The sequence below is a fragment of the Schistocerca serialis genome, chromosome 6 (genome assembly GCF_023864345.2).
Source record: "Schistocerca serialis cubense isolate TAMUIC-IGC-003099 chromosome 6, iqSchSeri2.2, whole genome shotgun sequence".
NCBI classification, from domain to species: Eukaryota; Metazoa; Arthropoda; class Insecta; order Orthoptera; family Acrididae; genus Schistocerca; species Schistocerca serialis.
Genome location: NC_064643.1, coordinates 477,230,860 through 477,258,063, shown reverse-complemented (window position 1 = coordinate 477,258,063; position 27,204 = coordinate 477,230,860). Strand labels below are relative to the sequence as shown.

General features: G+C 38.8%; 1 protein-coding gene across 1 annotated transcript in view; it reads left to right on the top strand.

The window, feature by feature from the left end:
- LOC126483815 (nuclear pore membrane glycoprotein 210) overlaps positions 1 to 27,204 on the top strand; it is a 260,572-nt gene that overhangs the window by 203,966 nt on the left and 29,402 nt on the right. Inside the window, exon 13 of the mRNA XM_050107008.1 lies at positions 10,371 to 10,533. Within this exon, the coding sequence (XP_049962965.1) occupies positions 10,371 to 10,533 (163 nt within the window). The remainder of the gene's footprint in view (positions 1 to 10,370; positions 10,534 to 27,204) is intronic.

Below are 27,204 nucleotides of genomic sequence, written 5' to 3'. Positions count from 1 at the left end.
TAAAGTAATGAAAGGCAAAACGTGTATTACTTACTGCATTTTCGCTATTCATACAATAAAACTTCTGTATAAGGCATGACGTTTTAATATACTACTTCGTTACTACTGACTCTGTTAGAACACATTGTGCAGATAGTGTCCACATCTACCACTGAATGTACTTGCAGAATTACATAATTGTATGATGCACAGCTCAGGAGTATGATGTCATAAACACTGAGATATGCTTTATAAGTGAGTATTTGCTTCTTTAAAGCGTTGTGATGAGTAGGAAACTGAGTCTTCACTAAATCATTTAATGATTCATTTTAAATCTTCTGATGAATTTTCAGCAGTAAATGATAGCAAAATCTGCAAACAGTCCAAGAAGGTTGCTCGGATTATCTCCTAAATCATTTACATATTGTAAGAAGAGTAGAGGGACTGTAGCACTTCCTTGGGAAACTCCAGGTATCACTACTATTTCATTAGATGACTTCCCTTAATTTATTATAAACTGTGACTTTTCTGACAAATTCATTATTCTTTTTTTCATTGTTGAAAAGGATTGGTTTTGTAAGATGCGTGTATCTGATGACTTTTTATAAAGTTGCTGAAGTCCAACCTCTGCTCGTTGCCTCCTGGCAACTGTGTTTGCACCTTCTATGACGGTCGTTTGAAAAGTCCGTGCAAAAATAAAAAATACTTATGTGTTTGGGGTAAACCTTTTTTATTTTTCGATGTAATCTCCTTTTAGACTTGTACACTTCATCCAATGCTGTTCTAATTTGTTGATCCCTTCCAAATAATAGGAATTGTCCAAGTCTGCAAAACAGCTAGTAGTTGCTGCAATCACCTCCTCGTTTGAATAAAGTCTTGGTCCCACCAGCCATTTCTTTAAATTGGGGAACAAATATTAGTCTGAGGGAGCCTATTCTGGAGAATAGGGATGATGTGAAACGAGTTGGAATTTTATTTTCATTACTTTTGCGACCACAAATGCTGAGGTGTGTGCTGATGCATTGTTGTGATGGAAAAGTACTTTTTTGCGGTCCAATCGCCGGTGTCTTTCTTGCAGCTCAGTTTCCAAACGGTCCAATAACAATGAATAATATGCACCAGTTATAGTTTTACCCTTTTACAGATAGTCGATGAGGATTACCCCTTGCGAATCCCAAAAGACAGTCGCCATAACCTTTCCGCTCGAAGGAATGGTCCTTGCCTTTTTTGGGGCAGTTTCTCCCTTGGTAACCCATTGTTCAGATTGTTCTTTGGTCTCAGGAGTATAGTAATGTATCCATGTTTCATCCACAGTGACGAAATGATGCTTTAAGTCCTGCGGACTCTTCCTGAACAGCTGCAAACCATCCTTGCAACACTTCACACGATTCCGTTTTTGGCCAAGCTTGAGCAATCGCAGAACCCATCTTGTGGATAGCTTTCTCGTGTCCAAATGTTTATGCAAAATATTATGTACTCATTCATTCGATATGCCCACATCACTAGCAATCTCACGCACCTTAACTCTTCTGTCATCCATCACCACATCATGGATTTTATCTACGATTTCTGGAGTCGTAACCTCCACAGGGCGTCCAGAACGTTCAGCATCACTTGCGCCCATATGGCCACTCCGAAAATTTTGAAACCACTTATAAACTGTTCTAATCGAAGGTACAGAGTCACTGTAATGTTTATCAAGCTTCTTTTTAGTCTCCTGGGGTGTTTTGCCTTTCATAAAGTAATATTTAATCACCATACGAAATTCATTTCTGTCCATTTTTTGACAATCACTTGACTTCCTTGATTCACACGAATGCCAAACACAAAGAAATAGACTAATATGGCTGAGACTTGGTATGCATTCTTTCCAAAGATGCTACTAACTAAACGTGAACTTGATATGTGTTGGTGGTGCCATATCTCAGACTTTGCACAGACTTTTCAAATGCCCCTTGTACATGTGGATATGTTTCTGTGCTGTACTTGCAAAATGAGATTTTGTGACATTCATAATGAAGAACTAAAGGCCAGTTATTCTTCAGTTCTCCTCAACAGCTTGTATTGAAGTCTCTTTCTTTTGTGCTGTTCTTTGCCAATCCTACTCAACAACTAATTTCTAGAGGCATCACAAATGCACTATAACCATTCAAGCATCTACCCATTGAGTAAAACGTGTTAGTTGACGGGAGGCTTGCGTTGGAAAATTTTCCTTAACCCTTTACAGATGTGCTCCCTACATTCCGTGCTGAGTGCAGCTTTGTTGTGGCTACACTGTTCACCAAATGCTGCTACTCGTGCTGAGAGACGGCATTGCACCCACTGTGAAATACTTATCATCCAATTTTAAGAAAATTAATCTCTGAAAAAATTTGATTTGTTCCCATCTTAAAGTCTGATATTTTTGCTTGATAAAGTACTGAATTCCTTTACATTATTCACTATTCTCCTCCAAATTAAGTAAAACATTGCACGAAATTTTAAAGGGTTTGCAGAAGTAAAAACGCATTACGTAAACTTTGGATGTGGGTGATTTTAGTGTGTAGGTCTGAAAGGTAGGTAAGATATCAAAATTTTATTTAAAATTGAGAGTGGAACAATATCTCATTTTTTTCTCAAGATATATTTTTATATCTGAGGGATTTTCAGGTGTGACTCGCCCTTTTCCATCCCTGCGAATAGTATCATAACAATTGTCATATTTCACAAACGGTTCAAGATATCAGACTGAAGTTTTTTAAAATGATAGCACTCAGAGAGGTATATATGTTGTATGATAAATACTAGAAACTTTTTCTTCGCCAAGATGTGGAAGTAACACGTCCACAGCTGTGAGATGTTGGCAGCTCAGGATGCTTAGAGACATCACTAGCGCTGTAGGAAAGCACAAATGGCGCACATATACACATCCGCAGCAGGTGGGAAGCTAAAGAGCAGAACATGTATTCACGTCCACAGCAGTGAAAAGGTTAAGAGAATTGTCTTGCAACTTTTGGTCTTCCATCTACAAAGATGATATGCATATCGGTGTGTTATTGGCTTTTTATAGTTGTCATGAAAGTAACACTGTGAAATTCCTGTTAATAGTAGTTTGCACAACAAGTATCAGCTGGAGCAAACAGTGCAGCACTGATGTAAGTAACATTCCTCCTTGAGCATCAGCAACTTCCTTTTTATAGCTGAAACTTTACACGATACGAGATTCATGCTGTCAATATTAATAAAACTATACACAGTGATATACAAAAAAATGAGTTCATTGTATAGATTAGTCAGTATCTTTTATAATTTTCGGAGTTATAGGAATTTCCCTAGAACTCAGAGTTTTCCCTAGTTAAAAACAGATTTAGAGTTTGCAGATTGGAATGCTTCTGGGGTGAATGGGGAGTGCATGTGAAGAATGGATGTGTAGTTGTGAGCAGTTAAGAGTGTGTGAGCATGTGAAATAGTGTTATGCAATGGGAGAATGGGTCACATCCACTGACTGGAAGGAAAAGGGTGAAAACAGCCAGTAGTTACGTTGAAGAAGCCATATCCTAATGCCAGTCTGTATGATAAGTAATCAACTTCAGTTGTCTTTTGAAAAAATTTTTTGGCAATAAACATAATTACATTTCAGAGACCAGAGAGGAACCGCGAAGGCTACAGTAGGAAGCTGTGATCTAGTCACCTGTGTGTAAGATTTGGTATCCTGGGACTCCCGTGATTTTGTTGAAGTATTTCAAACACATTTCATTGAGAACAAAGAGATCACAGATTGTCAAAAGTGGACATGTACAATGATATCTGATTTGGATGCCTGTTCTGATATGTTGTTTTGATGAAGTGAATCAGCCCTTTCTCACTGCACATGATAACTGCGTGGCATGTTACACAGAAATTGCTTAGAACCTAAGTAATGAACTGTGTAGTAATTGGTGTGAAGGGGGGGTTGCAAGATTGTGGTTCTTGCATAGCACTTAGCCTAGCTGACACTTCCCCCACTGCCATGCCGGCAACAGTGTCTGAGTACAAAGAGGGTGAAGAGGGGAAACTGTAAACATGCCACATTTAAATGGTAGTGCAGTTGCACTGCATACGACTTGGTTTTGCATCTCACATTACCGAACGATGTAGATCACAAGCACAACAAATTTTCATTATTATTTAATTATTTTTGGATCACAGAAGACGTACTACAATTTTTATTTGGCAAAAACTGTCGGCATACCGACAGAAGCAGGTTTTCACATCCAGTTTGCCACATAATCACGACTGACTTACTTTAATAATTGAAAAAAGGTCTTTCATATGACTAGGTATGTTAGTTGGTATATTGTAGCAGTTCTGCAACCTCATTGGGGAGACACGGAAATTCTATTTGGGGAAAGTAAGGTAGATGTCCAGGACAGTTTTAATGAAAAGAATTTGTTATTAAAATGGGAATTACCTTGCATGTCTCGAAAACAGCTGTAAGATTGTCAGAGGACTGGAAACATTGAGAAAACTATCCTTGTAATTCTTTCAAGGCCACACTGAATCTTCAAATCATTTGTTTTCTCTAAAGGCAGTGAGCTTAGAGGACTGGACTGTGTTTGTCAGAATGTGTCCCTTCTGTAACAGGACTTTATTTTAAATGCATCCCCATCAAATAAGAAAGAAGTTATTTCTAACTTTGCAATGTCTTACTGTGAGCAGTGGGCAGTCAAGCCTGCTTAAACTGTAAAGCCTCCATTCTGGATGTTCTAATGTTCATTCCTGCACCCCTTTTTCCTTCATAAATTCAACAGTGATGAGTTTTAAATTGAAAAATCTCTCAAGGCATGTCTCTTGACCAATGTACCTTGCTAATATATAAAGTCTCCATACTCTGCGTACAATTCCATCGAAAACTGTTGCAACTGACATTGGAAAAATGCATGTGACTTCAGGTATTTGATTATCCATACCACCAATTTCCTCATATGCTGCACACCCACAAAGTTAGCACTAAGTGCTTCTTAATGTGAAATGTCACACGGGCTGGACTATGGCCCGTACACATTGCCTGTGTGAAATTTGCCTTGCCGTGGCTGGCCCTAGTGTAGTACTTTTGGTGAGTGTAACAACATATTGAACATCGAGTGAAATTTAAAGTGATAATAAACAGATTATGTTGAGATTCAGTAGCAGAAGACCGTGAGTAAGATATAGCTGCAGCCTACCAATGTGAAACAGTGGGAACTTCAGGTTGTAATATCAACAGTCTAGGAAAAGATAGAGTGCTACTTGCTGTAAAGATGACATGTTAAGCTGCAGACAGGCACAATTGAAAGACACTTGGACATAAGTTTTTGGCCACAACCTTCATCAGAAAAGAAAGAGAAATGCACACCATTCATTCACTTAAGCAAGCACACCCCACAAACATGACTTCCAATTGCAGCAGCTCAGATCGGAATGCAACTGCCACATCGAATAGAAGCAGCAGTCTCTAAGGGGTGTGGAAGGGGAAGGGATTGCAGTGTATGAGTGGGGGGAGAGAGGAGCACCCACCATCTGGTAGAGTGTGCAAGGACTAGACAGCTATAAGGTGCAGTGTCAAGAGGTCTTGGGGCAGGGAGATGGAGGAATGGAACAAAGAAGGAGAGAAGGGATGAACAAGGGGCAGGTGTGCTGACAGAAGGTGACACACAAAGAGGGTGGGAGATGAGAGTGTGGTGGAGATGACATGACAGAGGGGTGGAAACTGTTGGGTGGAGGGTATGGGACAGTATGTTACCATAGGTTGAGACCAGGATAATTACGGGAGTGGACAATGTAACTCCCACCTGCGCAGTTCAGAAAAGCTGGTGGTGGAAAGGAGGGCCCATTTGACTCAGGTAGTGAAGCAGCCATTGAAGTCAAGCATGTTAAGTTCAGCTGCATGATGTGCTACATGGTGGTCTACTTTTCTTGTGGCCACAGTTTAGCAGTGGCCATTCATCCTATTGGAGAGCTGGTTGGTAATCATACGAAAATGAAAAGCTGTGCAGTGATTGCAGCAGAACTGGTATGTGACATGGCTACTTTCGCAGGTGACCTGGCCCCTGATGGTGTAGTAGGATAATCCTTTGACAGAACAGGAAGTCCTGAGTGGGTGGATTGGGAAGGTCCTGCACATGAGTCCTCCACAGGTATGTGATCGTCGTGGCATGGGGTTGGGATTGGGAGTGGCATAGGAATGGACTAGGATGCTGTGGAATTTGGATGGATGATGGAAAAATGTTCAGTAGTGGTAAAATCCTGGGGCATAAGGGATCTTGATGTATAGGGTGTTGATGTCAACAGTGACGAGTAGAGATCCAGGAGATAAAGGAGTGGGGATGGCGGAGAATCAGTGAAAGAAGTGATTGGTATCTTTGACGTGGGAGGCTAGATTATGGGCAAGTGGTGGGAGGTGTTATCAGTGAGAGCTGAAACTCTTTCAGTGGGGGCAATAACCAACCACAATGTGGTGTCCAGGGTTGTTGGGTTTGTGGATTTTTGGGGAGCATGTAGATGGTCACTGTGCAGGGTGTCAGAGGGGTGAGGAGGGAAATGGGTTCAGGGGATACATTTTGGAAAGGGCCTAAGGCTTTAAACAGGGATTGGATGTTATGTTGGACCTTTGGGATGATATCATTCTGGCAAAGTTCGTAGGTGGAGGAGAAAGGTAATTGCCAGAGGCCTTGCACCAGGTAGTCACTGTAGTTCATAACAACAGTAATGGAACCTTTGTCTGGATGTAGGATGATTAGGACAGGATTTGTTTTGAGCTTGTGTACAGCTATTCTTTCTTCTGCTGAAAGGTTGGTGTTCTGAGGAAGGGACCTGGGGAAGTATGGTGAGGCCAAGTTGGAGTTAAGGAATTCCTGGAAGGAGAATAGCAGTTGGTTAGGAGGGAGAAGGGAAGGATCATGGTTGGATGGTGGTACGAACTGAGAGAGGCAGGATTTGATGCTGGGATCAGGTTGGCTTTAGAATGTCAAATTAAAATATCTTCAGCTGTCTAAATTTCCAGTTGTTTTATGTGAGCAACCACTTTCACTGCTACATTATGCCATCTTCAGGCCCCCTGACCGATGTGTAAGGAGAACTCCACCTCTAGTCCAGTCAGAATAGGGGCCAGCATTCAGAGACTGGTATCCGTAGATCTTTGACATAGTGATCCCTTGATGATCCAGCCCCTTGGTGATTGAAGGGATCGCTGTGTCAGAAATCTGTGAATCCGAGTCACTGAATGCTGGCATCTGTTCTGACTGGTTCAGGGGTGGGATTCTCCCTACACATCAGTTACAGAGCCTGAAGTTGGTGTAAGATAGCACTGAAACTGGTTGCTCAAATAAAATAAGTGGAAATTTAGACTGCTGAAAGGTGTATTGATTTGATATTGATTTTATATTGATCAGTCAAGGTCTAGCAACTGTCTGTATAAAGATGGATTTACAGAGACTTTAGGTTGGCTTTGGTTGGAGAGATTGGCAGCAAAGAAGTGTTTCTATTGTAGTGATCGGGAGGAGGACAATAGGTCTTTGTCAAGTCCAAAATGGTTAAATTTGGTTGTAGGGCTAAAGGTGACGCCTTTGGATGGGGCTGAATTCACTTCTGTGGAACTGAGGGTGTTGATGGAAAGTTTAACACCAGTGTCATGGGAATATTTTGATTCTGTATTTGGTGGGGTGTTGCTAGGATGTATGGGGAGATGTGACTATTTGAAAGGATCAGCTAGGCGGCGTTTATATGTGGTGAGAGCTGGACAAGGAGCAACAGTGTGATTAGGATAGGCATTCCGATAGTGGTGCCACCGAGCCTCCACAACATCCTTGTCCAACCCTATGCCACTCCCAGTCCCAACCCTTTGCCACCAAATCATATCCATGTGAAGACCCAGGTGCAAGACCTGACCAATTCATCCACCCAGCACATCCTACTCTAGTCCTGTCACAGGTTTGTCCTACCTCATCAGGGCCTGGCTACCTGTGAAAACAGCCATGTCGTATACAAGTTCTGCTGCAATCGTTGCACAACTCTTTATATTGGTATGACTACCAACCAGTTGTCCACCAGGATGAATGACCACTGCCAAACTGTGGGCAAGAGCAAAGCAGAGCAACCTGTGACACAACATGCAGCTGAACATAATGCACTTGATTTCAATGGCTGCTTCACTACTCGAGCCATCTGGATTCTTCCCTCCACCACCAGCTTGTCTGAAATGCGCAGATGGAAGTTATCCTTACATCACATTTCTCACACTCGTAATTACCCTGGCATCAACCTACAGTAACATACTGTTCCCACATCCTCCACCCAACAGTTGCCATCCCTCTGTCCCGTCACCTCCTCCCTATTCTCGTGTACTGCCCTCTTTGTTTGCTGCCATCTGCCTATGCATGTGCCCATCTTTCACCTCTCCTCTCCTTCTTCACTCTGTTTTCCCCCTTCTCTCTGCCCCACGGTCTCCTGACACTGCACCTGTTGGAGTCTTGTCTCTAGTCCCTGCACACTCCTCCAGACAGTGCTCCCCCACCCCCACCTTACATTACTATTCTTTCTCCTTCTCCTTCCCCATCTCCTCCCCTCTGGAATGCTGCTTCCATTCCATGTACCAGTTGCATTCTGGTTTGAGCTGCCAGCATTGGCAGTCGTGTGCATGAGGCATGCTTCCTTGTGTGAATGAATGACGTGTGTTTCTCTTTCTTTTTCTGATGAAGGCTGCAGTCGAAAGTTGATGTGTAAGTGTCTTTTAATTGTGCCTGTCTGCAACTTAATTTGTCATCTTTACAGTAAGTAGCTATCTGTGTTTTTTTATATTGCTGATGCTTTTAGTGTGAATGTCACAAGTGAAATTACAGTGGAAGTAAAGTAGTAATTCTTGAACAGTGGAATGTCATATGTGCAGTTACAGCTGAACTCTAAATAGTAGTTTTTGACCAGTTCGCCAGAGATGTGTTGTTGCCATTAGAGTATGGATGTGGAAGCAGTTTTTATTTCAAGTTGTAGACAATCTAATCCCAACCTAATTGCAAGAGTATAACAAACTTTCATCTTTTTAAGAGTGTATGCTGAATTCTAGTAAAACATGCCATGCAGTCATAGTTTTTCACAGCTTTTCTTGGCTAGGGAACTTAGTGTGTTGCTTTAGATCAGACAATGGAATGCATGGAGCCTACTGAGTTGAGTGAGATCGTGTCAACTAGTATTACAGTAACTTCACCACTGCATTGCAAAGAAACAAGCCATATCTGGGTGCTATGTGTGCTACTTATATAGCATGAGGTTTGAATTTACTTGCACTAAGAGCATCTCATATTATCATTTCAATTTTAGAGAAGTCATAGATTAGATGAAACCATGGGCTGATAGTGATAGTCAAGTATGTTTGCCAATTTGAAAAGTAAACAAAGTGTTAGGCCATGATATTGAACATTATGCACAATTTTGTTAATGAAGTTCCTGGTGATGGATTTTTGTTCAGAGTTCTGCTAAGGTCGTATCATATTTTGAAAATAATTTTATTTTGTAAAAATATTTTCGAGCAATAGGCCATGAAGTACTATAAAATGAAATAAGAATTACAAAATGTCTCCCATTACTTGCAACAGTTCCCTTCATCACTCCGAAGAGGACTGCTGCAAGTTAGTTAAAATGTTGGCTTTTCTTATTGTCTTATTTAGTTTAACATAATGACATGATCTAACACCCAAAAGAATTTTATTCAAATTTACACTTGTCAAATATGTCTATGCCCTTAAAAAAAATAAAAAAATAAAAAAAACCTTAATTAGAGGTAAGAAGGTAGGAGACAAAGTACTGGCAGAAGTAAAGCTACGAGGATGGGTCATGAGTTGTGCTTTGTTTGCAGAGCACTTACCTGTGAAAGACAAAGGTCTCAAGTTCGAATCTTGGTCTGGCATGCACTTTTGATCTGTCAATAAGTTTCTTACTTAATTAGACTTTTGAAGTAAATACTTGCTATAAAAGTCTGAACTTTTTTTCATATGACATACAGTTTTTATGCAGAGGAATAAATATCTGATAATTTTTAAAAAATCAGGTTTACATGACTCAGTGCAGAATAGTTCCTTTCCATAAGCAGAAAATCTTGCTTTGACCACAACCAGCATTCAGATAGAATGGTGCTGGAATTTGAGCCGTGTGTCTGATTCAGGCATCATTGTTTTGTACAGGAGTTGCTTTAATGTACTGCATGCACTGCCACACACCAAGCTCCCACATCCTTCTGACTGGTGTTTGTTTCATTTTGTTCTCTACTTTTTATGAAACATTTCTGGATTTATAGTTTTAGCTAACCATTTATCTTATGAAGTGTGATCAAAATGGATAGTATGAAATGATATTTAAAACTTAATTACTTGGAGAAATAAAATCAGTTTGCCTCTTTTTAACAGGTTCCTGTCAAGATGCGTCTAAAGGCTGACAAAGTTCATTTACCATCTCCTTGTTTAGTGACGCATTTGACTTCATGGGGAACATACATCAGTGATGGCCTATATAACTACAGATATCTTATTGTGATCACCTTGATTGTTATTCTTATGGGAACTATATACAGTAAGTATTAATCGCTTAAAAGAGAAATCTATGCCATCAAAAATTGTATTCTCTTTTACCATACTTGTTCTAAGTAGCTAATTCACTTTTAGTTGATTACATTTGGATAAGGATTTTGGTTTTTGCTGATGTAATCACCCATAATAACAGTATTTGAACTTCCAGGATGGCAACTGGCTATAGAGCATGTACTTTTCTCGTGCATCTGAATGATCTTAATTTTATATCTATGCTTTTGTCTTTATGCTTCATAGATCAGTTTGGATTCCGTAGAAATGTTGGAACACGCTAGGCAATACTCACCCTACACCTTATCTTATAAACTAGATTAAGGAAAGGCTAACCTACATTTACAGCATTTTTGGACTTAGAGAAAGCTTTTGACAATGTTGACTGGAATATTCTATTTCAAATTCTGAAGGTGGCAGGAGTAAAATACAGGGAGTGGAAGGCTATGTACAATTTGTGCAGAAACCAGAAGGCACTGATAAGAATCGAGGGGCACGAAAGGGGAGCAATGGTTGAGATGGGAGTGAAACAGGGTTGTAGCCTATCCCCAATGTTATTCAATCTGTACATTGAACAGGCAGAAAAGAAAACTAAAGAAAAATTTGGAGGAAGAATTAAAACCCAGAGAGAAGAGAGATAACCTTGAGATTTGCCGAAGGCATTGTAATTCTGTCACAGACAGCAAAGGACTCAGAAGAAAAGTTGAACAGAATGGACAGTGTCTTGGAAGGAAGATGAACACCAACAAAAGCAAAATGTGGTAATGGAATGCAGTCAAATTAAATCAGGGGATCTGAGGGAATTAGACTAGGAAACGAGACACTTAAAGTAGTAGATCAGTTTTGCTATTTGAGCAGCAAAATAACTGACGATGATCAAAGTAGAGAGGATATAAAATGCAGACAGGCGATGGCAAGGAAATTGTTTCTGAAGAAGCGAAATTTGTTGACATTGAGTATAGATTTAAGTGTCAGGAAGTCTTTTCTGAAAGTATTTGTATGGTGTGTAGCCATTTATGGATGTGAAACATGGATGATAAACAGTTTAGACAAGAAGAGAATTGAAGCTTTTGAAATGTGGTGCTACAGAAGACTCCTGAAGATTAGATAAGAATCAATAATGGAAAATCCAAGATGGAATGTAACAATATTATGAAAAGGAAAGTTTCCACTCACTAAATACTGGAGATGCTGAGTCACACTTTTGGCCAGTAAGGCCTTCGTCAAAAACAGATGACAGGTGCACGCGCTCTCACACACACACACACACACACACACACACACACAAAAAAAAAACTGCAATCTCTGGCAATTGAGGCCACTGAAGATTAGATGGGTAGAACATGTAACTAATGAGGAAGTACTGAATAGAATTGGGGAGAAGGGGAATTTGTGGCACAACTTGACTAGGAGAAGGGATCGATTGGTAGGACACATTCTGAAGCATCAAGGGATCACCAATTTAGTACTGGAGGGAAGTGTGGAGGGTAAAAATCGTAGAGGGAGACTAAGAGATGAGTGCACTAAGCAGGTTCAGAAGGATGTAGGTTGCAGTAGTTACTTGCAGATGAAGAGGCTTGTACAGGATAGAGTAGCATGGAGAGGTGCATCAAACCAGTCTTTGGACTGAAGACCACAACAGTGACATCGTGACTTTCATATTTATCTGTTCTTCTATAACAAAATTTTATCTTCTTGCCGTATTCTAATTATGTTAGAACGTGGACAAGGAGTCAGGATTTTTAATGTTTCTTCGCATAGCTCATTTTGAAATGGAAGAAGTCAACATTGTCAGTTGGATAGTTTCAGAGAAGAAATAATAAACAGAAAAAACTGCTGATGATGTGACAATTTGGTCCCATTGAATATATGAAGTGCTGCCAATTGCGACACTTATTTGACAGCCTTTATTGTGTTGTCTGCTGCCGCAACGTGGATGTAAAACTGTGTACCTTTTTTGGCCAGAGAAATGGGGAATAGAGTTATATAAGTTTATGATTTCACATAATCGGTTCAGGGACGTCATGAGATTTCCCACGTTTGATTTGAGGTCGACACGGTCAGAGCAAATAAAGAATGAAAAGTTTGCTCTTATGTCAGGTGTATGAGAGAGAGTCATAGCAAACTTTCAAAACTTGTTCATTCCTGGTCCGTATACTTGTGCCGAGCAGGTGTTCTTGTTCTAATGTGCTCTCATAATACAAAAAATCATTAAAAATTCAAAATCTCTTTCCAGATCTCATTTTTACTATGAATTGGTTCAGTGGAAATACTCTTCAATTCCTTAAATAATTGCAGAACAGAGGTGACACATTAGAAATATTGTATAATTACCAATATGAGAATTGAAAATAATTAACTTTCGTTGTTTTCCTTTCTAATTACGCACACAATAGTCTTGAGGTACCTATGATTCCTAATGACTCCAGAAAGATATTGGGTTCATTAACTGTAGAATTTCTAAGTAGCAATAGTAAAATTCATAGGTGTCCATGTTCACAATTATCACATTTATTCTACACTTTCAAATGATTATCCTTCAAATAAAATAATTTCAGATGCAACTCTACATATATGTAATACAAAACCAAATTTCACTTTGTACTTTCCCGCCAACCACATACAAAAATAACCTCACACAACACACTAACAAGAACAAAGACTGTATACATATCAAAGTGATTCTCTTGTGTAACAAATGGCTTTCTTACCTATAAGTTAGGCAGTAGCTTGTATCCCTGCACAGCTGGCCAATGCACAATGTTTCATTTTCGAGTTGAAATGAACAACTAGTAAGAAAAGACTTATTTGGATTTACCTGTGCACTTTTTAGTTTCAGTGCTTAAATTTCTTGTGTGTCAGTGTAATTACCAGGCATAGTGGAGGGCTGGAAAAGGGGATCCAGGGAGTGTCCAGCAAGTCTCACATATGTCCCTGATTGCCTGACTGATCCACTACTGTGGCTGCCCTGGTTACTGCCCACTTTGAGAGTGACCCCTCCACATTGGTTGAGTGGGAGGTTGTTTCAAGAGAAAAATAAAAAAAAAATAATTAAAAAAGGTTAAAAAAATTTGAGTTAGATGCAGCCACTTGCCCTGTGTCAGAGGAAGCCTCTTGGCCTGCAAGATTGTGGCAGTCACAGAGGGTGGATTAATGGTAGTTAGGAGCTCCAATGTTAGGTGCATAATGGGGCCTCTTGGGGGGGTAGGGCTGCCAAGAAGGGGGAGAAGTCCAGTGTGACCTCTACATACGTACTGGCGGGAGTCATTTCAGATGCAGAATGTGTGCTTCCGGATGGCATGAAGAGCACAGGGTGTAACCAACGGCAGGTGGTTGCTTATGTCAGTACTAACGATGTGTGTTGCTTTCCGTCGGAGGAGATTCTCCTTAGTTTCGGTTGGCTGTCTGAATTGGTAAACACTGCTAGTCTTGCTTGTGAGGTAAAGGGAGAGCTCACTGTTTGTAACTGCACCAATTGCGAAACTTTGGTATGGTGAGGTTCTGGGTTCTGCTTAATTGGTCAGGAGGCCATTAGGCATGCAATGCAAAGCAAAGCAACTACATTGATAGCGGGAGTTGTATGTAGTGGACTGTGCAGTGTTTTTGGTTAGATCATCTTGGAGAAATTACAGAAAGGGCTTCAGTCTCAAAGAGTACTGGGCAAAAAGGCACGAAGATTGACCTAGCAATGTATGGTACTGTAGTTGTAAATGGGTACTGAAAGGTGCTAAAGCTGATGATAAGTGTAGCTGAAATTTTTACAAAGGACACATAGGTGTTCAGAAACGATAGAGTAAATACAGGTGGTGGGGTGATTATTGCTGTCAGAAGTAATTTATCTGGTACTGAAATTGAAATGATAGTTTATGTTAGTTAGTATGGGAGACGTTATACTTGACTACCAGAATAAGTTAATAATTGGTTCCTTTGCCAACCACCAACTCACATTATATATTTGCTGAACTGTGTAAAGAAAACTTGAGTGTCATTTCGCAAAGGTACTCCACTCATACAATTACTGTTGGTGGTGACTCAATCTACTGTTGATATTTGGACAAAAATACGTGTTTGAAGTCGGTGGTAAGCATTAAATGTCATCTGATATTATACTGAATGCTTCCTCTGAAAATTATTTTGAACAATTATTTCAGTAGTACACTTGAAGTGTAAATGGTTGCAAAAATGTAATTGATCCTTAGCAACAAATTAAATAAGTCAGAACACTATTACAGAAGCAATGAAAAAAGCACGGCAAATTTAAGACAATGCAAAATCTCATGTTTTACTGAAGCTCAAATTTTAGTTTGGGCTTCAATACAAGATGCTTTTAATAGTTTCTACAGCAAAACTCTGTCTGGAAATCTGGCAGAAAATCCAAGGAAATTCTGGTTGTCTGTAAAGTACATCATCGATAAGACACATACAATCAAACCTTCACAATGCGATGTTACAGATGACAGTATCACCAAGGCGCAGTTACTAAATGTGGTTTTCCGAAGTTCCTTCACCAGAGAAAACTAAGTAAATGTTCCAGAATTCGAATCAAGACTAGTTGTCTACATGAATAACTTAGAAGTAGATAATCTCTGTGTAGAGAAGTAGCTTAAGTTACACAACAAAGGCAAGTCCTCCGATCCAGATTGTATACGAATTTGCTTCCTTTCAGAGTTGCTGATACCGTAGTACAATACTTAGAAATAATTGCTCACTTGATGAAAGATAGGTAGCTAAATACTGGGAAGTTGCACAGGCCACACCAGTACTCAAGAGAGGAAAGAAGAGTAATTTGCTGGATTACAGCATCATTGGTGATGATTTACAGTAGTATTATGTTCGAACATTATGAATTACCTCAAAGAAAATGATCTGTTGTCAAATAGTCAGCATGGATGTAGAAAATATTGTTCTTGTGTGATACTCTGATCTCTTTATTCACATGAAGTAATGAGTGCTATTGATTGGGGTCTCTAATTGTTTCTGGAAGGCTTTTCTTCACAAATGACTTCGAATCAAATTGCTTGCCTGTGTAGTATCATCTTAGTTGTGAGGTTTTATTGAAGATATCCTCTCACAAAGATCACAGTTTACTGTAATTGATGGAAAATCTTTGTGTAAAACAGAAGTAATATCTGACATCCCCCAAGGAAGTATTATATGCCATTTGCTGTTCCTAATGTTCGTAAGTGCTGTAGAAGACAATCTTAAGAAGATCAAAACCTATTAATGTAGACAAGATATCCGTATGGTGTGAAAAGTGGCAATTGACTGTAAATAATGAAAAATATGAAGTCATCCATATGAGTACTAAAAGTAATCCACTAAATTTCGGTTCCAAGATAAGTCACACAGGTCTAAAGTCTACCAGTTCAACTATACACTTAGGGATTATAGTTACGAATAACTTAAATTGCAATGATTGCACAGATAATGTGGAGAAAGCGAACCCAAGACTGTATTTTACATTGGAACTTCGATTTTACATTTTCCGATTTTATGTTTTTTTTCACGATTCTACACCATAAATTTATAGCTCCTGTGAAAAGTCCATAAGATTAATGCTAAAAATTCTCTGTTTTTATGTTTCTTCCTAGTAAGATTTACTCAATTTTACGTTCTTACTTGATGTCTCACTTAAACTTCATCCTGTTTTCTTCCTATTGATATTTGATGTGACTAAACAAGTTGTAAGTGGCACAAAAGACAGACTGTTCACACCGTGGGTGATGGCAGAGTTAAGGGAATATTTTAGGCCATTGCGGAGAGGGGAGACATGAGAGAGGAAATGTTGATGTAATCTACTACCAGCATAGCCATCACAGCTTGCAACATTTAGCTTCACCATGCAATGCTGATGGGTCAGGTATGTTTCACACTACTTTTTACAGGAACTGACAATCATAACATGTTGGTGCTGTGAAGGAGACCAGAAATGAGGCTATCGCTTTGTCGATCGCTATATTGTCAAGTTGATGTTTATGAATGTGTTAGTGACAGTTGTAGCAAGAACTCTTTAGGGGAATATGTGGTGCAACGTGCAAAATGCTTGTGACAAGGAAGAATATGAATGTTATTGCTCATCGTTTCATTTGCAGCTATTTATGCTGTCCTCTTATGTTCATGCCTAACCACACACTCGACAGTCACCACATATTCAGAAATAAACAGCGAATTATTTGTGACAAGGAACAATATGAATTTTATTGCTGCTCATTTAACTTCCAGAAATTTAAGTTGTCCTCTTAGCTTTCTTTCTAACCGCACACTCTGGAATCACTACACTTTTACAAATAAACATGCAAATATTTATTTCATCCTTCATTTTCTAACCAGACAGATATATTTAACAACGTCAAATACTGCAGAACATATTGTATTATGGTCATAACGAATGTGATAACGTTAAGTTAAATATTGCAGCGAGTTGCAAACTTATAACCTCTAAGCCAGCTAACCATGACGTTATCCATTATGCTACAGTCTTCTCATCTTAATTTAGTATTGTGCATTAGTTATCATAAAATCTCTTGAAGCATTATCATTGATGCTTTATTATTTGACATTTAATGATAAGTGTGATGTATTTGTGATACTCTTTCAATGCACTGTTGCTTTGAAACAGCATACTGTGCACAAAGTCATACACTACAAAGGAAATGAATAATCAACATGAACACAGTTCACACAGGAGTCGTTCACAAGCGTTTGCAAAAGTATAAAGCTCACTAATGATGTCACAACTGCAGAAAGTAGTGTGAAGCTGCATCCTCACTGCCACTGTAAACTTATTTCTGCTGGACCGAGCGAGGTGGCGCAGTGGTTAGCACACTGGACTCGCATTCGGGAGGATGACGGTTCAATCCCACGTCCGGCCATCGTGATTTAGGTTTTCCGTGATTTCCCTACATCACTTCAGGCAAATGCCGGGATGGTTCCTTTGAAAGGGCACGGCCGATTTTCTGCCCCATCCTTCCCTAATCCGAGCTTGTGCTCCGTCTCTAATGACCTCGTTGTCGACGGGACGTTAAACACTAATTTCCTCCTCCTCCTATTTCTGCTGGGAACATTATTTCCTACAGTGTATCGCACCTGTTTCCGACTTTGTTTCTTGTTCCTGTTTCTGTCCACAGTGGCAGTAAACATTTCTTAGTGTGTTCACGTCTATTTGTTGCATTGTTTTTGTTTTGTCTGACATGTCATATCAAGAAATGAGGACGTCATCGTCATCCATTCTTTTTTTACATATTTATCACGACTTGTGACCTGAAGGCCATAAGCATCTCTCAGTGTTTTGTAGTTTTACAGTGTAAGGTTGCATTTATCAAAGAATTTCATAACTCATTTAAAAACTACGATATTAATTTGATTGAGACTTTGTGGAGTAGTTGGTAATGGTTAATAAAATCAGATTAGTTGTTGTAAGAAATTGATTCGTTGGTTTGCATACAGTTGCCATCTTTGGTGAGGGGGAAAAAAAAACCACAGAACAACTCTTGGGAAAACCTTGCTATGTAGGGAAATGATTATCGAAGACTTTCACTTGAATATTATCTAATGATTCTGAATTTCCGGCATATATGGTATCACCGTTTCTTAAAAAAAGATAGAAATTTCAGGAAAGCAATTACAACACGACATGCTGTTAGTTTTAGTTTTTTGTCAATGGGGGATTCATCCCAGAGCCTTGAGTATTTATTTCACATTTCGAAGCAAGCTGTGACAGACGATCTTATTTTGGTTTCTACACAGTCTTTCTCAGTATTCTAAAAATACAGCAGCAGTTTTCTGCTGAGAATCTTGTTTTATTGCTGTTCTTGTACTACTTGTTTCATGTATACCATGAGCAACTGTCAGCCTAGTGCTAGTGCAATGGTAACAATTTGACAGTCTGCTGCCTCGTTCAGTGCAATTTTTTTTCCCCACTGGAAAAACTTAATACAGCAAGAGAAAGCAAAACACTTAACAGCTCTATACAATGGATGACGCAGTGCAACATATAAACATACACTTGCGCCATGCAGCGGTGACATGCGGTAGCTGGCCTGAAATACTCAGGTGCGACACATCTTCCGAAAGATGAAAACAGAATTCTGAAAACTTTCTCGCTGTTGTGGTTTACATTTTAGGCTGCAGTCACAGTGGCTCAGATATCAGGGGGTCCCGCTAATGACCAACATCGGCCAGAGATGGCCGATCATTTCAAATCAGTACACCACTGCGTGCGCAGTCACACTACAGTCAGTCTTATCTCCTGAATGTACAAGCTTTGGATGACAATGGTTGAAATTCAGATCAGTTCGTTTTCTTCGGTCAAATCGACTGAGTTTGTCACACCTGAAATATGGAGCATGAGAAACTGATAAGTGCACTCCTAGAAAGTGTGAGTTTGTGGCATCCTGAAGATGAAAATAACATAATTGGGATATAGTTCAGAATCTATGGACTGAAATCACAGGTTTATTCAAAACCTCAAACAGGCATAGTCTTTATTGGAAATTTTAGTCATATATTGTAACATTAAAAAATAATTTGTTCGAGTGAAAAGGGTGGTGTATCTTATATGCTTATAGCTACTGTAGTGTATTTTTGTTGTTGTAGGTTGTCATTAGTTGTTTACAAATTATTATTACTCCTTACTGTCATTTTATGCCAGTAGGGTAGTGATTCTGTTAATATGAAGTGTATGAAAATGTGGTGTGTGCTATGTATTCGAACCTTTATGTTCTGTAGGTTATCAAAGTGTCTTATGCTACACTTTATACTTGTCTTTCACTTGTGTGCTAAATTATAATCATTGAAGGTTAGTTGATGTACATCTGCATGACTTTAAACAAATACAGAGAAACAGAGTATTTATAACTTGCTTTTCAATGTCACCACAAATTATCTCAAGTATGTAACAGAACATTTCTCACGTTATCCCATATATTCGTAAAACTTGTCTGGTTATTCCAATAATTGAGGACAGAGTGTATAGTACTCGCCATGTTATTTACGAGACAGGAAAGCTCATTCACATGCAGTCGGCAACTCTTTAATAGCAGAAGCCGCTATGCAGACTCCTATCCATGCACAGAGACGTCATGGTATCCACCCCACCCTAAGAGGTTAAAATCTAACCTACATCCTGCATAGAATAGATTCTATCCTAACATAACCCAACCTCCTTTGACCCTGCCAAAAACTGATGGAGGAGACTGCATTGCAACTAAATAAAAAATATTACCTTCATTCTTCTTCTACATCTCATTTCATTCTAAATTGCTATTCAGTTCTGTCTCCTCTGTTTCACAATATTCAGTCAAAAATCATTTTACTTAAATACAGATATAACTTTACTTTACATTGCCAAGCGTCCTTCGCTTGGCGTCTGTCTCACTACTGTGATGACTGGGTGTTGTGTGATGTCCTTAGGTTAGTTAGGTTTAAGTAGTTCTAAGTTCTAGGGGACTGATCACCATAGATGTTAAGTCCCATAGTGCTCAGAGCCAGTGAAGCCAGTGTCTCACTACTCTTCTCTAACGATGGAACTCCAGCATCCTAAAGAAGTCCTCAAAGTTCTAATTTTACAGTACAATTTGATGTCTTTTTAAGTCTCATCTCTCTTATACTAACTGTTATAAAATTCCTCATAAACAAACTACAATAATTTCTCAAAAATGCTCAAATTAATATATTAATATTTTCAATATAATAGAGGGAAACATTCCACGTGGGAAAAATATATCAAAAAACAAAGATTCTGTAACTTACCAAACGAAAGTGTTGGCACGTTGATAGAAACAATAACAAACACAAACACACACACACAAATTTCAAGCTTTCTCAACCCACCTTTGCTTCATCAGGAAAGAGGGAAGGAGAGGGAAAGACGAAAGGATGTGGGTTTTAAGGGAGAGGGTAAGAAGTCATTCCAATCCCGGGAGCGGAAAGACTTACCTTGGGGGGGAAAAGGGACAGGTATACACTTGCACACACACACACACATATATCCATCCGCACATAACAGACATAAGCAGACATATGTAAAGGCAAAGAGTTTTGCCTTTTTGTTATTGTGGGTAGTTTGATAACATATAATCAAAATTGAATTAAATTGTCATAGTATATAACAGTTGTAGATTGCCAGGGGAAATTTAAGTACTTCTCACTTTGGCACCTAACACATTATTTTACATTCTTCATCCATTTCTGTTTTTGCTAACAAAGATTAGTTCATCAAATGTGAGTGACCCAAAAATTATAATATTAATCACACACAGAAAGATGAAAATTTACACCAAAAAGCAAAACACTCAAATACTAATAAGACTGAAACATGCGCGAAGTGCAATTTCTCAAAATTCATGTATGGAAAGAAAGATAGAAAATCCAATACTCTTGGAGGAATTCTGCTGAAATTACCCCTCTTCAACAGAAGAAGTAGTAAAGGATAGCCTCAGCGATAAGGCAAGAGTATAAAAGAGGCGGACTAAAAATATAGCTGAGTAGCATCCAACAACAACTGACTGCCATTATAAATTCACAACACAGATTGGCAGAATGGACAATTGTAGTCATGACCCTTTAACAGTGTAAGGAATCCTGTCTCTGAGAAATTGTTCAAAACTATACTCTGGGTGCTGGGAAGATGCACAATTAAACATGTGAATCTGTGTGCACATACAGAAAAAAATATGAATATCAGGACTCGACATAAAAACACAAATAGTAAGTGACCAGTTAATGATTACGTGTCTATACTGAAGGTTGGTTCAAAAGACGACATATTACGGTTATTGATAAGGTTAATGAACAACAAAATACTCACACAAGAAAAATTCATTAGTTGGTAATACCTAACAATGGAAAGTCGAGGTTCGATTAACAACAATATTATGAAAAGGATAGAATGTTACTCACTGAGCTGCAGACACGCATAGCGGCCAGTGACAGTGGTCATGTGAATTGTACTTGTGTGAATGTGTGTGTGTTTTCTACTTTTGGAAGAACGCTATTTAGCTGAAAGCTGAAATATATAGCAGTCTTTTCATTGTGTATATCTTCTTATTTAACGTCTGCTCTATATGGTGAGCAGCATTCAAATCCTTTTTATTGGTAATACAATTTTTTAAATACTAGAGGTGTATTATGAATAGAAAGAGGTAATATTGACAGATTTGTAGGTAAAAGAAGAATATGTGGCACTGAAAACAAAGATGGAAACTGCTACAATGGCTCGAGGTCCTATGCACACTTTGCACACAAGATACAAAGTGACTACCTCCCTGAGGGTTCCATGTATATTTTCAAATAAAGTTCACATATTCCAGACAAATAATACAAATTAGGTTATTTTTACACATGTCTGACAGTGTATAAATTTATATTTTAATATTTAATTACTTAAGACATATTCAACTCTTTTTCAACTTTTTTTTATAAATAATGTCTATCCATCTGCTTATACGGGTTCAAAGAAGTATATTTCTAAGCTCAAGAAGTTTTCTAGATTTTGGATAAATCTAATGATATGTATTTAGATTTGGACTTTTTAGAATTTCAAACGTACTGATGTATGTATTGCAAAACTTTTTCAACTCAGCAGTTAGTAGTTAAGGCTTCTTGTGTGCTTCTTGTGTGTTTTGACTAGCACATAATCTCTGGTTTAATTTTTTTTTAACGTACCATTGTGTCTTCTTTTTTGTCATTTTTAAAATCTTTTTCATTGGTTTCTCGTTGTTTCTGTTACGATTGCATCACATTCTTGTGCACGAAAGGACCAATTTCCCGCATTTACTTTCCTGCAGGATTTGATGCTGGAATGTAAATAGGAATTAAAATATGTTTAATTTCAGATCTTTCTTCAGTTGATTTCTGATTGTCAGGCTGAATCAGTGAATCATTGTGTCATAGGATAAGCTTTGGTTTCATAACATGTCTAAAATATGCTTTTTCAATATTTGAGATTATGTTTTTGCTTGTAGCTTTTCTAACTGGATACAGTTTGATAAATTTAGAGAAAACGTGTACCATTACAAATATGTAACAGTGTTCACCTTTACTTTTTGGCAGGGATCCTTAAAAATCAATGGCAATTAAATTCAAAGGTTTTTGTTGGGTTATATTTTGCATTTCAGCTTAACATATCCTGTTACTTACCTCAACTCGCTGACACTTACCAGAGCTTGACATCTCTTCCCTTACCTTTTTAGCCATATTATAAAAATGAGGTTTTCATCTAATTTTTGTATACATTTTTAGTAACACAATGACCATAGCTTTCATGTATTTATTTAATTAATCTTTCTGCTTTTTCCTCTGGCCAATATAAATTTCTAGTCATCAGAATCAGCATCTGTTCTAAATACAGCCCCCCTAAATACATTGTAATGCTTATACAAATTCTCATACCTTGTAACTCCAGCCGTGTGTGAAATCTTCATAATTCCATTAACCAGTAACTCCAGTATCAAAGAGAGATTCGGTAGTTCATGGATTTCTCTAATCTGTCAATAACTAAGCTTCTACTATATAGTTACACATGTAACAACTTCATCACTTTATATTATTTTTCATAAGAAACCAGTTTACTTCTCCTGTAAACTTTAACAAAATGGAGTTACGAGGTTTTCATTGCCTACCGTCAATACTTCTTTTTACTTAAACAGCTTTTTGCTAGCCTCCATTTGTGATCATGGTTCTGACTTCTGCTAATTCTGTTGCATATAGATCTTTTTTACACTTACACACACACACACACACACACACACACACACACACTCTTTGTGACCTGAATTCACTGTTACCCTGTGTCCAAGCAAATAAGTCCTAAATTTTGTGAATGTCCAGTGTATTCCAACAGTTCGTTTGCAGTGACTGTATAAGATTTTTCATGTTTTAAAAGAATTCTGCTCACAGATGCAGTTGTACAATGTTTAATTTCTCCATATGCTTTCTTTTCGTGAAATAATTCTGAATCCAGTCCAAATTTACTACTGCCAGTGAGTAAACAGAATGGTAAGCTAAAATAAGGTCTGTGTAACAAGTTTGGTTATTTAATTCTTCCTTGATTTTCTCAGGTCTCTTTGACATTCTTTATACTTTATCAAAGGGTGCTCTTTTTAAGCAGATTGCTTAGAGAAGGTGTGTTTAGACTTTGTACATTTATGAATTTTCTTTAAAAGCCACATAAGCCATAAAAAGACTTAAGTTGTTTCCTGTTACTAGGGACGGAGAACTCTGAAATGCTTTAATTTTCTTTTGTTTTGCCAGAATTCCTTTTTCAGCAATAACATGTCCTAAAAGTTTTCTATTCAGATATTCCAAATTTACATTTTTCTAATTTCAGACCATTCCGTCTTGTGTAAATTTTTCAGACACTAAAACTATAATATGTTCATCCCAATTTTGTTCTGTCACTGAAATATCATCTAATTAAACTGCTAATTAAGGTATATGTTCCTGCCCAAGTAAATGATGTAAAGCTCCAAAGAATTCTGCCACTGATTAGTTCAAACCAAAAGGTACCACACACTATTGTTAATCTCTTCCACCATAAAGAAAATCATTATGCTTTCTGGACCCTGATGCCTATGGAACCTCATGAAAACCTGATGTTAAATCTAAACTTGACATAGGCTGCATGCTTTTGAATTTATGCAATAGTTCATCAGTCTTCTCAGGTGATTTGTTTCTCTCTACAAAATTTATTCAAATGTCTAATTTCCAAAACTAACCTCACTCCTCCATCGTTCTTTGACATAACCGTAAGTGGATTATTGTATGGACTGACACTTTTTTCGTCACACATTTTTCTAACTCCTCCTCAATAGCAGGTCGTTTAGCTACAGGTATCCCATATATGAAAAAATGGTTACTATGGCTTTACTATGGCTCTGCCTGCACTGTTGCTAGAGTTTCACTATATTTCAAACCATAAAGATTTCAACTTACATTTTGTCTGTCTGAAAGTGCTGTTTCAAAGATTTTTCCATCTACATGTTTCTTAAATTGTGCATCATCTCTGTCTAATCCTGGTATATATTTATCTACAGGTTCTAACAATAATATGCAAACTATAGTTGCTGCTCACCTTATAGTGGAGATGCTGGTCACAGATCACATTAAAAAGACTGTTGGAAAGTGCGCTTTCAGCCAACAGAAACACACACTCACACACACACACACACACACACACACACACACACACACACACACACACACACACACACACACACACACACACACACACGAGACCACAGTCTCTGGTAGCTGGTGCCAGACTGTGAGCAGCAGCGCATGATGGGAGGGACAACCGGGTGGGGGTAAGGAAGAGGCTGGCACAGGGTGGGGGTAAGGAGGAGGCAGGAGCATGGTGGGGGAAGGATAGCAGGGAAAGGGTGGGGGATGGTAAAGCACTGCTGTGGGAGCGTGCAGGGACGAAATGGAGAGTCGGGCAGCTAGGTGCAGATGGGAGGTTAGATGGAGGGCGGGAGAGAGACAGAGGGTAGTAGAAAAGGAGAGAGGCAAAGAGACTGGGTGCACTGGTGGAATAGAGGGCTGCGTAGTGATGGAATGGGAACAAGGAAGGGACTAGATGGGTAAGGACAATGACTAACAAAGGTTGAGGCCAGGAGGGTTACAGGAACATAGGACATATTACAGGGTGACTTTCCACCTGTGCAGTTCAGGAAAGCTGGTGTTGATGGGAAGGATCCAGATGACACAGGCTGTGTTTGTTGGTTGTTGTGCCCAGGTGGAACTCAGCTCAGTGGTTGCAGCTTAGCTTATAGATCACATGACTGGTTTCACAGGTACCCCTACCTTTGATGGGATAGGTGATGTTTGTGACTGGACTGGAGTAGTTGGTAGTGGGAGGATGTATGGGACAGGTCTTGCATCTACGTCTATTACAGGGACATGAGTAGGGACCGGAAAAATTCGCATTTTGCGATAAATGTGAAACATTCAAATTTTCCCTCAAAATGCAAAATAATGTAACAGATGCTATTTCATAGCAAATTTTATCCAGATGAGCTAGTTATCAGAGGTAATTTGAAACAGGTTTATTTTCTGCATACAGTATCAAATGTGTAAGCAGTTACCGGCATTGTTTATCATCAGGTGAAGCCGAATTTGGAAAGATAATGTGCACAAGAACCTGCTTGCAAAATATAGTGTGTGAACCCAACGATGTATCAATGTGCTCAATGATTTGGTGCTATGCCAATGTGAACGGTTGAATGTTCAATCTAAAGCAACATAGTACTCAGCCTTGGGACACAGCATTTTATAAGAAAGAAATGTGTATGTTCATTTGTTAGCTAAAGACCAAAAGATAGTATAATGCAGGGAGTTTTAACGTGGAAAATTAGGTGGTGGGTGTTTTGAACTGCAGTTGCATCAAATACCACCAGAGGTTGTGCCTGAACCATGTCGTTAACAATGCTCAGCGAATTTGAACAAGCAATTGTGCGGTAGCCATCCCCAAATGCTTTGTGTTGTGCACTGCTCATTGGTTTCTCTTCTTCTTTTGAGACAAGTGAAGTGACTAATCCTGGCCCATCTTGGATTTGGGTTTGGCAAAAGGACTCTACCGGCTGTCAGATTCATACACCTACAAACGCTGCCACAGTAACCCCATTCCAGAAATTCAGCAGGATCACCAGTCTCTTCTCAAATTCTTAGGCCCATCCCAGAACCTCTCCCTGGAGTCCATCTTTCTCCTCACCCCTACCACTCCCTGCATTCCTACCTTCTGCAAGTTTCCTAAAGTCCATAACCCAACAACCCAGAAAGCCCCATAGTGGCTGGTTCCTGTGCCCCCACTGAGAGAATCTCTGCTCTCACAGACCAACACCTTCAGCCTATTACCCGCAACCTACACTCCTATATAACAGTTACTAACCATTTCCTCCACCAATCTCCACAGTTCTTGTTTTTTTACCACATGTGCCCTGTTCATTGCTATTGATGCCACTTACAGCATCCCTAACACCCATGGCCCTACTGCTATTGAACACTACCTTTCCCAGTGCCGGATGGATTCCAAACCAACAACCTTTTTTCTAGTTGCCATGACCAACTGTATCCTCGCACACAGTTACTTCTCCTTTGAAGGCATTACGTAGAAACAACTGCTCATAGTCTGGCTCCAGCATCCAGGAACTGTGCTCGTGTGTGTGTGTGTTTTTTGTATTTTCGACAAAGGCCTTGTTCGCCAAAAGCTCACTTTCCGACAGTCTTTTTGTTGTGCCTATCTGCAACTCCGCATTTCCAATATAAGGTGAGTAGCGACTGTCCTTTTCATAATACTGTTACACTCCATCCCAGTGTTAATTGTTATTACCTCTATCTTTCAACTGAATTGATTTTTCTTTTTCAAAAGACATTACATTAATGGGATAGTACACAATTTTAAAATAATTACTGATTATGTCACTTGAATCTTTGTGTTCTAAATTGTTACTGCTGTTCAATTTATTACACTGTTCATTCATCCCTAAATTGTGGACAGTCAGGAGAGGGACTACTATTTCCTTGACTCCTCATGTCACTGTGTCCATTCCAATTTCTGTTTCTGTTGTCGAAATCTCTATTCCCATTTTTATTACATTAATAAAATAGTAAACATTTTTAAAATAATTACTGATTGTTTCACTTGAATCCTTGTGTTCTGAATTGT